The sequence below is a fragment of the Salmo trutta genome, chromosome 18 (assembly GCF_901001165.1).
Source record: "Salmo trutta chromosome 18, fSalTru1.1, whole genome shotgun sequence".
Classification (NCBI taxonomy): Eukaryota; Metazoa; Chordata; class Actinopteri; order Salmoniformes; family Salmonidae; genus Salmo; species Salmo trutta.
This window is the reverse complement of record NC_042974.1, coordinates 6,379,309-6,393,279: the sequence shown is the minus strand read 5'-3', so window position 1 is coordinate 6,393,279 and position 13,971 is coordinate 6,379,309. Positions and strand designations below refer to the sequence as shown.

At 46.5% G+C, this 13,971-nt stretch overlaps 2 protein-coding genes across 5 annotated transcripts in view; both read right to left on the bottom strand.

Annotated features, from left to right (window-relative positions):
- Positions 1-1,464, bottom strand: part of tarbp1 (TAR (HIV-1) RNA binding protein 1) — a 52,810-nt gene extending 51,346 nt beyond the window's left edge. For both annotated transcript variants that reach the window (XR_003867577.1, XM_029697596.1), the window contains exon 1: positions 391-1,464. Coding sequence is in view for 1 of the 2 variants with exons in the window: in XM_029697596.1 (XP_029553456.1) it covers positions 391-1,399 (1,009 nt within the window). In the remaining variant the exon portion in view is untranslated. The remainder of the gene's footprint in view (positions 1-390) is intronic.
- Positions 1,465-4,952: 3,488 nt separating this feature from the next.
- Positions 4,953-13,971, bottom strand: part of LOC115152793 (FERM domain-containing protein 6) — a 40,840-nt gene continuing 31,821 nt past the window's right edge. The window contains exons 9-15 of one of the 3 annotated variants that reach the window (XM_029697593.1): positions 13,614-13,679; positions 12,017-12,085; positions 10,958-11,132; positions 10,271-10,564; positions 7,894-8,049; positions 6,604-6,674; positions 4,953-6,465 (exon numbers count right to left, since the gene is read on the bottom strand). In XM_029697593.1, the coding sequence (XP_029553453.1) occupies positions 6,163-6,465; positions 6,604-6,674; positions 7,894-8,049; positions 10,271-10,564; positions 10,958-11,132; positions 12,017-12,085; positions 13,614-13,679 (1,134 nt within the window). In that variant the 3' untranslated portion in view covers positions 4,953-6,162. The remainder of the gene's footprint in view (positions 6,466-6,603; positions 6,675-7,893; positions 8,050-10,270; positions 10,565-10,957; positions 11,133-12,016; positions 12,086-13,613; positions 13,680-13,971) is intronic. The other 2 variants (XM_029697594.1, XM_029697595.1) reach the window with 2 other exon arrangements.

Below are 13,971 nucleotides of genomic sequence, written 5' to 3'. Positions count from 1 at the left end.
TAAAAGGAACCACCAGCTTTCATATGTTCTCATGTTCTGAGCAAGGAACTTAAACGTTAGATTTCTTACATGGCACATATTGCACTTTTACTTTCTTCTCCAACACTTTGTTTTTGCATTATTTAAACCAAATTGAACATGTTTCATTATTTACTTGAGGCTAAATTGATTTTATTGATGTATTATATTAAGTTAAAATAAAAGTGTTCATTCAGTATTGTTGAAATTGTCATTATTACAAATAAAATAATTGGCAGATTAATCGTTATCTGCGTTGAAAAATCATAATCGGTCGACCTCTACTGTATAGTGAAGAAAATGTTTTCATATGGGTAATATTATAATCAAGCTTGTCTGTCTGAATGTCAGTCACATGTATCAGCATCTTACCTTCACTTGACACTGAACTGCTTGGAAACTCAAGCGCCTCATCCTCTGACAGAGCGACACACCTTTTCAGCAGGTACAACGCTCGCTTCCGGGACACGTTGTCTCTGTGCGTCAATCCATCTTGTAGAATCCTCCAGAACTGCAGAGATCTACGAGGGTCAGGTCGAGTACAGCTCAGACTTTGAGGAAGGGTGTGTTGCTGTAGTTTAGCCGGAGAGAAGAGATAGTCCGAGAGAGCTGTTAAACACAGCAAAGTGCGTCCTGTTACCACAGGTGAGGTCGTGTTTGAGCTGTCACTCTTGTGCCAGCTACACAAATCCTGTAAAATGAACTGGAGTGTACTCGCTATCCTCTCCTCGCTGTAGCAGTTGAGGAGAGTGAAAATAAGCCGAACGGTGATTTTGGAGACCAGAGCATCCGATAACGTCTTGATACAGGACAGGGCAGATGAGAGGATCGACGTGGTCAATTCTTCGTCGGAGGAGAGAGTGGGTAGGATGACTGACATGGCTTCGATAGCCACGTCGATACCCAGCCGTCCCTCACCCTGGCCGGGATGCTCTTCCTCTGTGTCCCCGTCCGGCAGCTGGAAGGATGGCAGGACAGTGCGGGCGACTCGCCCAGAAACTGCCGTGTCACACAGGGTGTTGATGCAGACAGAAAGAAGCCTGCACACAGCGTTGGTGATTTCAGCCCTTCCATCTTGCACACGTTTACCTTTGCATGCCCCGTCTCCGTCAGAGACTTTCAAGAGAAGTGGTAAACATTGTGTCCAAATGATCGATTCAACTTTTGGTAGAAAGATGTCTCTTTTTGTAGTTGAAAAGGCAACTTTGTCGGTGTCGCCATCGTCAGACTGGGGTAGTTTACCAATTCCATCAATAAACGTTGTCAGTGCCTCTACTCTTTCTGTGTCCGGCCACGAGTCAGTTGGCCAGCACAACGTGTTAAACAAAGTATCCGGATCATGGCAGCTTGATAAAAGGGCATTGATTAAAATAGAAGACATTTCAAAAGCCTACTTCAATGTGTTCACAGAGATTCACACATGACCTCGTGTTTCTTGTCGGTATGTAAACTTCCTGATACGTCACTCACCATTGCCAAACACAACTCTCGCGAGAGAAATACATTTACAGCAACTCAAAGCTTCAAACTCGCCCTACTGTACCATATTTGCAAATATGTTTATAAATATATGTGGCTCACTTAACCTGAGAAGGAATTGTTGTACTCTATATAACTCTCTATTACCTGCAAGTGGAAAATGTGTTTTTTTATTTCAAACATCCCTAATCTGAGACAGACCCCCACCACTCACATGTAACCTTTATTTAACTAGGCAAGTCAGTTAAGAACGCATTCTATTTACAGTGACAGCCTAGCCCGGCCAACCCTACCCCGGCCAACCCTACCCCGGCCAACCCTACCCCGGCCAAACCCAGACGACACTGGGCCAATTGTGCGCCGCCCTTTGGGAATCCCAATCACGGCCAGACGTGACACAGCCTGGATTCAAACCAGGTACTGCAGTGATGCCTCTAGCACTGAGATGTAGTGCCTTAGACCACTGCACCACTCAGGAACCCAAAATAATTATTGTCAGATACAAAATCTTTCCCCCTCTCTTCCTCTCGCTCTATTAATGGCAGGTGCACTTGGTGCAACATGCAGGACAGACTGATTGTGTTGGGTGGTTGAGGCAGGACATCAGACTGATTGTGTTGGGTGGTTGAGGCAGGACATCAGACTGATTGTGTTGATTGGTTGAGGCAGGACAGTCAGACTGATTGTGTTAGGTGGTTGAGGCAGGACAGTCAGACTGATTGTGTTGGGTGGTCGAGGCAGGACATCAGACTGATTGTGTTGGGTGGTTGAGGCAGGACAGTCAGACTGATTGTCTTGGGTGGTCGAGGCAGGACATCAGACTGATTGTGTTGGGTGGTTGAGGCAGGACAGTTAGACTGATTGTGTTGGGTGGTTGAGGCAGGACAGTCAGACTGATTGTGTTGGGTGGTTGAGGCAGGACAGTCAGACTGATTGTGTTGCGTGGTTGAGGCAGGACATCAGACTGATTGTGTTGGGTGGTTGAGGCAGGACAGACTGATTGTGTTGGGTGGTTGAGGCAGGACAGTCAGACTGATTGTGTTGGGTGGTTGAGGCAGGACATCAGACTGATTGTGTTGGGTGGTTGAGGCAGGACAGTCAGACTGATTGTGTTGGGTGGTTGAGGCAGGACAGTCAGACTGATTGTGTTGGGTGGTTGAGGCAGGACAGACTGATTGTGTTGGGTGGTTGAGGCAGGACAGTCAGACTGATTGTGTTGAGTGGTTGAGGCAGGACAGTCAGACTGATTGTGTTGGGTGGTTGAGGCAGGACAGTCAGACTGATTGTGTTGGGTGGTTGAGGCAGGACAGACTGATTGTGTTGGGTGGTTGAGGCAGGACAGTCAGACTGATTGTGTTGGGTGGTTGAGGCAGGACATCAGACTGATTGTGTTGGGTGGTTGAGGCAGGACAGACTGATTGTGTTGGGTGGTTGAGGCAGGACAGTCAGACTGATTGTGTTGAGTGGTTGAGGCAGGACAGTCAGACTGATTGTGTTGGGTGGTTGAGGCAGGACATCAGACTGATTGTGTTGGGTGGTTGAGGCAGGACAGTCAGACTGATTGTGTTGAGTGGTTGAGGCAGGACATCAGACTGATTGTGTTGGGTGGTTGAGGCAGGACAGACTGATTGTGTTGGGTGGTTGAGGCAGGACATCAGACTGATTGTGTTGGGTGGTTGAGGCAGGACATCAGACTGATTGTGTTGGGTGGTTGAGGCAGGACATCAGACTGATTGTGTTGGGTGGTTGAGGCAGGACAGACTGATTGTGTTGGGTGGTTGAGGCAGGACAGTCAGACTGATTGTGTTGGGTGGTTGAGGCAGGACAGACTGATTGTGTTGGGTGGTTGAGGCAGGACAGTCAGACTGATTGTGTTGAGTGGTTGAGGCAGGACAGTCAGACTGATTGTGTTGGGTGGTTGAGGCAGGACAGTCAGACTGATTGTGTTGGGTGGTTGAGGCAGGACATCAGACTGATTGTGTTGGGTGGTTGAGGCAGGACAGACTGATTGTGTTGGGTGGTTGAGGCAGGACAGTCAGACTGATTGTGTTGGGTGGTTGAGGCAGGACAGACTGATTGTGTTGGGTGGTTGAGGCAGGACATCAGACTGATTGTGTTGGGTGGTTGAGGCAGGACAGACTGATTGTGTTGGGTGGTTGAGGCAGGACAGTCAGACTGATTGTGTTGGGTGGTTGAGGCAGGACATCAGACTGATTGTGTTGGGTGGTTGAGGCAGGACAGTCAGACTGATTGTGTTGGGTGGTTGAGGCAGGACAGTCAGACTGATTGTGTTGGGTGGTTGAGGCAGGACATCAGACTGATTGTGTTGAGTGGTTGAGGCAGGACAGTCAGACTGATTGTGTTGGGTGGTTGAGGCAGGACAGTCAGACTGATTGTGTTGGGTGGTTGAGGCAGGACAGTCAGACTGATTGTGTTGGGTGGTTGAGGCAGGACAGTCAGACTGATTGTGTTGGGTGGTTGAGGCAGGACAGTCAGACTGATTGTGTTGAGTGGTTGAGGCAGGACAGTCAGACTGATTGTGTTGAGTGGTTGAGGCAGGACATCAGACTGATTGTGTTGGGTGATTGAGGCAGGACATCAGACTGATTAGTATTAAGACCATAGACCAGTGACGTTCAAACGTTTTCAGCAGGAACCCCATTTTTTCTGCCAGAATTTCTGGGGACCAAATTTTTTTCACGATCATTTCGTAATGACATCACCCCATGCCCCACCTCTTTAAGGAATAGCTGGGATAGGATAAAGTAATCCTTCTAACCCCCCCCCCCCCCAAAAAAAAATAATATAGATGTACTATTGTAAAGTGGTTGTTCCACTGGATATCATAAGGTGAATGCACCAATTTGTAAGTCGCTCTGGATAAGAGTGTCTGCTAAATGACGTAAATGTAAATATAATTTCAAACTCATGACCTTAAAATCAGTACATTCGATTTTTACATCAAATAATCTTCAATTCATAACATTTATCTCTTATCAAAATGAAAAGAAACCAGTAAATACATTTAATCAAATAACAGTTTCTAAATATCTCTCAATAACGTTGTATATTGTCCCATACAATAATCCCTACTCTTAAATGTTTGTTTGGCGACACCACTGCAGTTCCCCCTCAACCCCACTAGGGGTCGCAACCGACTTTGAATACCACTGCCATATACTGTAATGTATCAAAATAAAGAGATCATAACCTCGTCAGATCAGGATTCTGGCTTATTGTATCTAATCCAAAGTGCACCAGTTACACACTATAGTAACAAAGAGGTAACGGACCAATATAGGAGGTAACATGTGTATTGTTAGATAATACAGCACCGTAGGAACTAGGAACACAAGCATTTCACTCCACCCGCAATAACATCTGCTAAATATGTGTATGTGACCAATCACATTTGATTTGACCCCAATATGTGTGTTGAACAACATACAGAGAGATTCTTTGTCATTGCTTTATTTATATAATCATTCCAGTGTATGAATGAAGACAATCACAGAAATAGTTCATAGTACATAATAATGTGCTGCTCTACTTAGAAAGTAAAAACGTATTAGTATAGAAAGAAAATATTTGGAAATATATTTAATAGAAAGGTAGTTTGACACAGGAGTGAATGTAATATTGACAAACAGTCCAAGCATGTTAACTGTTTTTTACAATGACATTTTTTGCGTTTTGTATAAAAAAACAAGGACAATACATTGTTGCAGCTATAGCAGCCTTGTAATATCATAAAATATTATCGTGACAAAATACACAATCGTGTATATGTGTGATCATTTCAGAGCATTCTTTTTTTATAGACAAACTGACATACAAGGGAAACAAATGCAAAACATAAGACTAAAAATGCTGTTGGTTATTTTTAATAATGTAATGATGATACATTTAAATGTACACAGGATGTCAACGTGCAGTAAAGTCCTTTGCTCTTCACAACAGACCATAAAGTACTTCTAGAGATACTCCTGGTTCAAACTATGCCACGATTCACAAACACCAATTAAGAAACTAACTAACTGAAGAAATGCAATGTTCACCCCTATTTACATACAGCTGTGTATAATTTACAGCTATTGTTATGGTTACAATGTGTTAGTACCTCAAAGTAAAAAATATAGTAAAATAGTTGAAAATATGTACAAAGTAAACAAAAATGGTGTCAAACATGTTCAATAAATATGTAGACTATGGTCTGTATTGGGATGATTATTGAAGGCAATGGCCTCCTTCCGTTTCACAATGAATGCTACCAATACCAATCAACGTCAGACTTGTTCTCTCCTCTTATAGGTCCACGAAGTCCTCCAACATCTCTGTGCAGTCTCTCCCCTGTATCTGACTCATACAGTAGAGCACAGGCTTGAAGAGGCCATCCATGGTCCTTGATGTAACCAGGCCAGCACAGTACAGTTCGGCAAGGCCTGGTTCAGTAGTGTGAAAAGGGTATTGGTGTTGACAGAACGGTATCGGTGCTCCTTGATGTAACCAGGCCAGTTCCGTTCGGCCCGGTAGTGTAAAAACATTACATTCTACAGTTAGAACTCTTGCTGCATGCAGCCACTCCCCTGTATCCCACAGTTTCATTGGAGGGGGATGTAGGTAGAGAATAGGTCTTGAAGAAGGACATTGGTCCTCTGTGTTGTTCTACAGTATAAACTCCAACAGCTGTTCATCTCCCAGTAGATCCAGGGACAGGCAGTTCATAGACCTGTGTCCATAGAAGGTGCCCTTAGCCGGGCAGTGGAGGGGGAGGTAGTAGCCCCCGTTGTTACACCCTGGGGGGCTCTTAGCGTTACTCTGGGAGTCCGGGAGGGGCAGGCCAAAGGTGTAGCTGTGGGAGGAGTCAGGGGGTAGAGTCGTGCCGAGGGGGGCGGTAGGGGGGAAGAGGCGAACGTCATCCAGACTCTGGCTGTGGCGGTCCACGCAATGGGATCTTGACTTCAGGATCTGCAATACAGAGAGAGAGAAAGAGAGAGAGTGAGTTTATGAAAGTAATAAGAGATAGAAGGTGAGGAAACATGGAGTATCCTGAGAAAGGAGGAGGAGGAAGAAGAGGAAGATCGAGGAGGAGGATAGGGGTCTTACCTGTCCCAGGGTATCTTTGCTGCGTAGTGTCACCAGGTATTCATCTCTGTCTACCTGATCCCCATTGAATCCTGTTAAAATGACATCACTGTAGTCAGATAGAGGCAGGTATTTGGACTCCATTTTACACTCACATTTCATTTCAGGATGCGAGAATCTGAAATAATATCATATCATTCCCAGGCCACTAGATGGCATATGAGACTCAATTGTAATGTTCTTTATGAACAAAATCTCATCTCTGCTAAAGTCTCTGCTAAAGTCTCTGTACAACTAGTTAAACTAGTAGCAGTAGTTCTTCCCCTAGATAGATAGATAGAAAGAAAGAAAGATAGATAGATAGAACAAATGCAAGTTTTGGTTGTACGTTATTCAAAACACTTCTCTAATGTCCTATATGTTGTTAAAATACTTACAATATAATGTGATAAGAACTCATAGCTTCCAACCTGACTCACCTTCACAATGAGTCTCTGAGGTGAGCACAGGACAATCAACCTCACTCACCTTCACAATGAGTCTCTGAGGTGAGCACAGGACAATCAACCTCACTCACCTTCACAATGAGTCTCTGAGGTGAGCACGGGACAATCAACCTCACTCACCTTCACAATGAGTCTCTGAGGTGAGCACGGGCCAATCAACCTCACTCACCTTCACAATGAGTCTCTGAGGTGAGCACAGGACAATCAACCTCACTCACCTTCACAATGAGTCTCTGAGGTGAGCACGGGACAATCAACCTCACTCACCTTCACAATGAGTCTCTGAGGTGAGCACGGGACAATCAACCTCACTCACCTTCACAATGAGTCTCTGAGGTGAGCACGGGCCAATCAACCTCACTCACCTTCACAATGAGTCTCTGAGGTGAGCACGGGCCAATCAACCTCACTCACCTTCACAATGAGTCTCTGAGGTGAGCACGGGCCAATCAACCTCACTCACCTTCACAATGAGTCTCTGAGGTGAGCACGGGCCAATCAACCTCACTCACCTACACAATGAGTCTCTGAGGTGAGCACGGGCCAATCAACCTCACTCACCTTCACAATGAGTCTCTGAGGTGAGCACGGGCCAATCAACCTCACTCACCTTCACAATGAGTCTGAGGTGAGCACGGGACCATCAACCTCACACACCTTCACAATGAGTCTCCTGAGGTGAGCACAGGACAATCAACCTCACTCACCTTCACAATGAGTCTCTGAGGTGAGCACGGGACCATCAACCTCACTCACCTTCACAATGAGTCTCTGAGGTGAGCACGGGACAATCAACCTCACCCACCTTCACAATGAGTCTCTGAGGTGAGCACAGGACAATCAACTGACACGCCCTCAATCAGCTCAGCCAATCTCAGCATTTCCTCTGGGTCGTCCACGGAAACCTCTCCTGGGCTGTCCACACTGGCCTGCTGGGTCTCTGGAGAGGAGAAGCAGAATACTTAGTGGAATTACTACTTTTGAATGAACGATCGATGTGTCCAGTAGTATTCCACTTAGAATGAAGAGATATACACAACAGGTGACATCAATAAAGGATCATAGCTTTCACTGTGATTCACCTGGTCAGTCTGTGTGATGGAAAGAGTATTCAGAACAGAGGAATGAATCCATAAATAAAACTGTCTTTGTTCTAATAACCACACTAACATACATGTAGAATTAAGCAAAGTAGTTGGCAAGCATTGTAAGTGGTATTCTAGTGTGGATATTGGAACGCAGCCACAGTTAACTGAACATGGAGTATTTACTCTAAACCGCAGGTATGTGTGTGTGTGTGTGTGTGTGTGTGTGTGTATTGGGTAACAGGGCAGCAGACCATAAACAGGTCATTCTGTGGGCTGTGGGAGGATGGGAGTAAAACATCTTTGCATAATCTTTATCTTTAAAACGTTTGAGAAGATAAGACAGATGAATGCCAGTAACATACTTCCAGAACACTGAATTCCTGAACACTGACAAATCATGTTGTTGCTGTTGCTCCACTTATGATGACTCAAAGTAACATGGCAGATTTTCTACACCCATCTTTATGCTGAGTGATTGAGACTAGTAGGGTGTCCAATCAAAAAAACTATGTTAATTGTGTAGATAATCCTCTAAGAAAACCAATGGTTCTAACCTCATGTCTCTATCATAATCCGTTCCAAACTTATTGGAGTTTTTACCCTTTTAGGATGGTCAAGATCAGGGCGACTAAATCAATGGAGGCCAGAGAAGAAAACGTGGTCATAAATCAGGAGAATAGCATCGTGTCAGAATTAAGACCCACTGACGGGCTCACCGTTGACCTCTACAGACGGGCTCACCGTTGACCTCTACAGACGGGCTCACCGTTGACCTCTACAGACGGGCTCACCGTTGACCTCTACAGACGGGCTCACCGTTGACCTCTACAGACGGGCTCACCGTTGACCTCTACAGACGGGCTCACCGTTGACCTCTACAGACGGGCTCACCGTTGACCTCTACAGACGGGCTCACCGTTGACCTCTACAGACGGGCTCACCGTTGACCTCTACAGACGGGCTCACCGTTGAACTCTACAGACGGGCTCACCGTTGAACTCTACAGACGGGCTCACCGTTGAACTCTACAGACGGGCTCACCGTTGAACTCTACAGACGGGCTCACCGTTGAACTCTACAGACGGGCTCACCGTTGAACTCTACAGACGGGCTCACCGTTGAACTCTACAGACGGGCTCACCGTTGACCTCTACAGACGGGCTCACCGTTGAACTCTACAGACGGGCTCACCGTTGAACTCTACAGACGGGCTCACCGTTGACCTCTACAGACGGGCTCACCGTTGAACTTGTCATCTTTCTTCTCAAATCCAGAGGACATAACAATATAGAGGTAAGATAGATATCGATTCTGAGACATATAGTATTACGTATTTTACTACACACGGTTCATATTAAATGTGAAGTTCCTGTTCGTTTTGAAAGATTTATCACAAAAACAAGAGTATCTGTGAAATGTCAAAGGAACATTTATTTCAGCTCATGATGTTAATTGTGCTTTTGGTGACCTGCAGAAACAACATTGCAGACAACCACCACAACAGAGAGCTGCACCGCTCTGTCAGAGCTCAGGGCTTATTGTTGGATGTATTAGGTTACACAATCCAACATGTTGGGTATACTGTTAATAATATGAATGATACGTTAGAGAAAGGAATCCAACATGTTATACTGTTAATAATATGAATGATACATTAGAGAAAGGAATCCAACATGTTGGGTATAATAATATGAATGATACGTTAGAGAAAGGAATCCAACATGTTGGGTATAATAATATGAATGATACGTTAGAGAAAGACCCCACTGAACCATTCAGAACACGAAGAATCATATTTGTCGTGGTCAAATGTATTTCATAACACAAGGAAGTTAAATTTCATCACAAAAGCTTGTTTTCACCCACTCCGGGTAGAGTGGATGGACACCATACATTGCGTAGGAGTGAGACCGCCTGACCTAAGACAATGGATCAAGCTGCATCAGATACACACTCAGACTGCCACTTTCTGTCTGTCTGTCTGTCTGTCTGTCTGTCATACACACACACACACACACACACACACACACACACACACACACACACACACACACACACGCGTCGACTGATACCTTAAACTCTAACCTCTCTCACCTTCTTCCTGCCACTCCTCTTCATCAGTGCGTGCTTTGCTGCCCGTGTCCACGCCCGAAGTGTGAGAACTCCCGTGACTCGCCGCCGAACTGAAACACTTCTCCATCCTCTTCCGCAGCCCAGTCTCGTCCTCCATGGAGATGCTGCTGTGTTTCCGTGTCGCATCGCGATCTGCCTCAATGCCCGAGCTGGAGGTAGAGTGTCGGGACAGGCCGGGGCTGCCCCCCTCGCTGCCCCCTGGAGGGTCTAGATCCAGGTCATCACTGATGTACGACTCCCTGTAGCGCTTCTTCTCTGGAGGGGGACAGAGAGGGGAGGAGGACAGAGAGGGAAGGGGGACAGAGAGGGGAGGGGGACAGAGAGGGGAGGGGGACAGAGAGGGGAGGGGGACAGAGAGGGGAGGAGGACAGAGAGGGGAGGAGGACAGAGAGGGGAGAATGTTCAAATTAAGCCATTAATTCACAGAGGAGAGGAAAACAGAGGGGAGGAGAATAGAGGAGAGAATAGAGGAGAGGTGAAGAGAGGAGAAACACTGTGGAAATTTGGCTTCAAACAGATTAAAATGTAAATGCAATCAAGAACATTAGTTATCGTGTTACTCCACAGATAACCATTCGACCTCATCTCTAATCACTCTGAAACACATTACCCTCCTCTCCCTCCCTCCCTCCCTCCCTCCCCACTCACCCTCGCTGTCCTCCAGCTGTCGGAGGTGTTTGAGGGCAGGCTGGAGACTGAGGTAGAGTCGGTGGCTGTTGCTGAGGTGCAGGAGGAGGTGGCGCGAGCGGAACGGAGACCCAGTGTAGTAGACCAGCTTCCTGGCCGACGGCAGACCATCTGGCTGGATCTCAAATTTCTTCCCCTGAAGGAACAGGAGAAGGGAGGGCAACACGATGACATCATTATTTATTGATTTATTTGACCAGGTAGATTGAGTAAGAACACTAGGCGGCAGGTAGCCTAGCGGTAGAGCAGGTACCTAGCGGTTAAGAGCAGGTAGCCTAGCGGTTAAGAGCAGGTAGCCTAGCGGTTAAGAGCAGGTAGCCTAGCGGTTAAGAGCAGGTAGCCTAGCGGTTAAGAGCAGGTAGCCTCGCGGTTAAGAGCAGGTAGCCTAGCGGTTAAGAGCAGGTAGCCTAGCGGTTAAGAGCAGGTAGCCTAGCGGTTAAGAGCAGGTAGCCTAGCGGTTAAGAGCAGGTAGCCTAGCGGTTAAGAGCAGGTAGCCTAGCGGTTAAGAGCAGGTAGCCTCGCGGTTAAGAGCAGGTAGCCTAGCGGTTAAGAGCAGGTAGCCTAGCGGTTAAGAGCAGGTAGCCTAGCGGTTAAGAGCAGGTAGCCTAGCGGTTAAGAGCATTGGGCCAGTGACTGAAAGGTTGCTGGTTCGAATCCCCAAGCTGACTAGGTGAAAAATCTGTCTGTACCCTTGAGCAAGGGACTTAACCTTAATTGCTCATGTAAGTTGCTCTGGATAAGAGTGTCTACTAAATGATTAAAATGTCAATGTAAAATGTAACCCTGAGGACAGGAGGACATGGTGGAATCCTACACAGCTCAGTGTATTTAAAACCCTCATTAAATAATCATTCTAATACCACTTCATTTAAAAGACAATGGGAAGATAAGAGCATGGCGTTAGTAAGGCCAAGGCTGTGGGTTCAACTCCCACCAGGATCACATACACCTCCACTAACAATGCATGCACTCACTGTACAGGAAGTCACTTTACATATGTTAATATAAAGTGGAGGGTACCAGGAAGGTGAGTCGTCCCACGTTGGACCAGGGGAAATCATAGAGAAGCTGGCGGATGTTGTCCGCCTCCTGAGGAAATGACACACACATTGCAAAGACAAAAGACAAAAGACATTGGTTACACTTCCATTGAAGGGTTTATTAGTAGCTTATATGGACAGTGAATCATTAGTTCATATGTAGTAAATCATTAATAAACAGTTTTAAAGTATGAACCAAACTCATTGGGTCAAAATCATCTTTTTGGTGTTTTGCCAAATAGTGAGCTTCTGTGGTGTCAAAGGGCTGGTCTTCGTGAGCATTTTGAGAGATTCATACTTTATTCACAAGTCCAGATTGTATCATGTAAAAGGTTTTAAAGAAAACATTACAGGTTTGGCTTGACAGGAAGTGGTACAATCCAACATTTTTATTTATTTCACCTTTATTTAACCAGGTAGGCAAGTTGAGAACAAGTTCTCATTTACAATTGCGACCTGAAACATGTGTTTCTCTCCTTTTCAGTGGACCATCTGGACCTTGTTTAGACCAAGAGACCTGATAGGTCCTCACAGTCTCTCACCTCACCATCTCCCCTCACACACCACCTCACCTCACACCACCTCAAACAACCTCACCTCACACCACCTCACACCACCTCACCTCACCTCACACCACCTCAAACAACCTCACCTCACACCACCTCACACAACCTCACACAACCTCACACCACCTCACACCACCTCACCTCACCTCACACCACCTCAAACAACCTCACCTCACACCACCTCACACAACCTCACACCACCTCACACCACCTCACACCACCTCACCTCACACCAGCTCAAACAACCTCACCTCACCTCACACAACCTCAAACAACCCTCACCTCACACCACCTCAAACAACCCTCACCTCACACCACCTCAAACAACCCTCACCACACACCACCTCAAACAACCTCACCTCACACCACCTCAAACAACCCTCACCTCACCTCAAACAACCCTCACCTCAAACAACCTCACCACACACCACCTCAAACAACCTCACCTCAAACAACCTCACCACACACCACCTCACCACAGTCTACTGGGTATGTAATCATCTCAACCCCCCTAAATCACTACAGACCCCAGACCCCTAACTAATCCTCCCAGAGTGTGTGTGTGTGTGTGTGTGTGTGTCTAATCCTCACAGATGGCCTCTGACGGACAAATCAAAAGGCTGAGGTGGGATGGCCCCCAGCCCATGGTTCTGTCCTAAATGGCACCCTATTCCCTACACAGTGCACTACTACCTATAAGGCTCTGGTCAAAAGTAGTGCACTATATAGGGAATAGGATGTCATTTGGACACTGCTGTTTCTGGATAACCTACACATTCCTCACATGGTTGATGTAGAGGGCATAGTAAGAGGAGGAGGCAGATTCACTCTGACGCACACATGGACACACGTAGACAGATGGTACACATATCCTCAAACACAGCAACATTAACCACACACACACACACACACACACACACACACACATTAACCACACACACACACACACACACATCCTCAAACACAGCAACATTAACAACCCCCCCCCCCCCCCCCCCCACACACACACACCTGATAAAGCTGCATTCCTCTGAGGGTCAGCCCCAGCAGAGCTGTGCCTCTCTCTTCTTTCTTGTCCTGAGAGACAGAAGGATTGAAGAAGGAGAATGAAGGATGAGGTGTCAGTCAAGCATCTGAGCCCCCCAAGATAACAAGATAACAGGCAGACCCACAGCCATATAACCCCTCCCCACAGCCATATAACCCCTCCCCACAGCCATATAACCCCTCCCCCTACCCACAGCCATATAACCCCTCCCCACAGCCATATAACCCCTCCACACAGCCATATAACCCCTCCCCCTACCCACAGCCATATAACCCCTCCCCACAGCCATATAACCCCTACCCACAGCCATATAACCCCTCC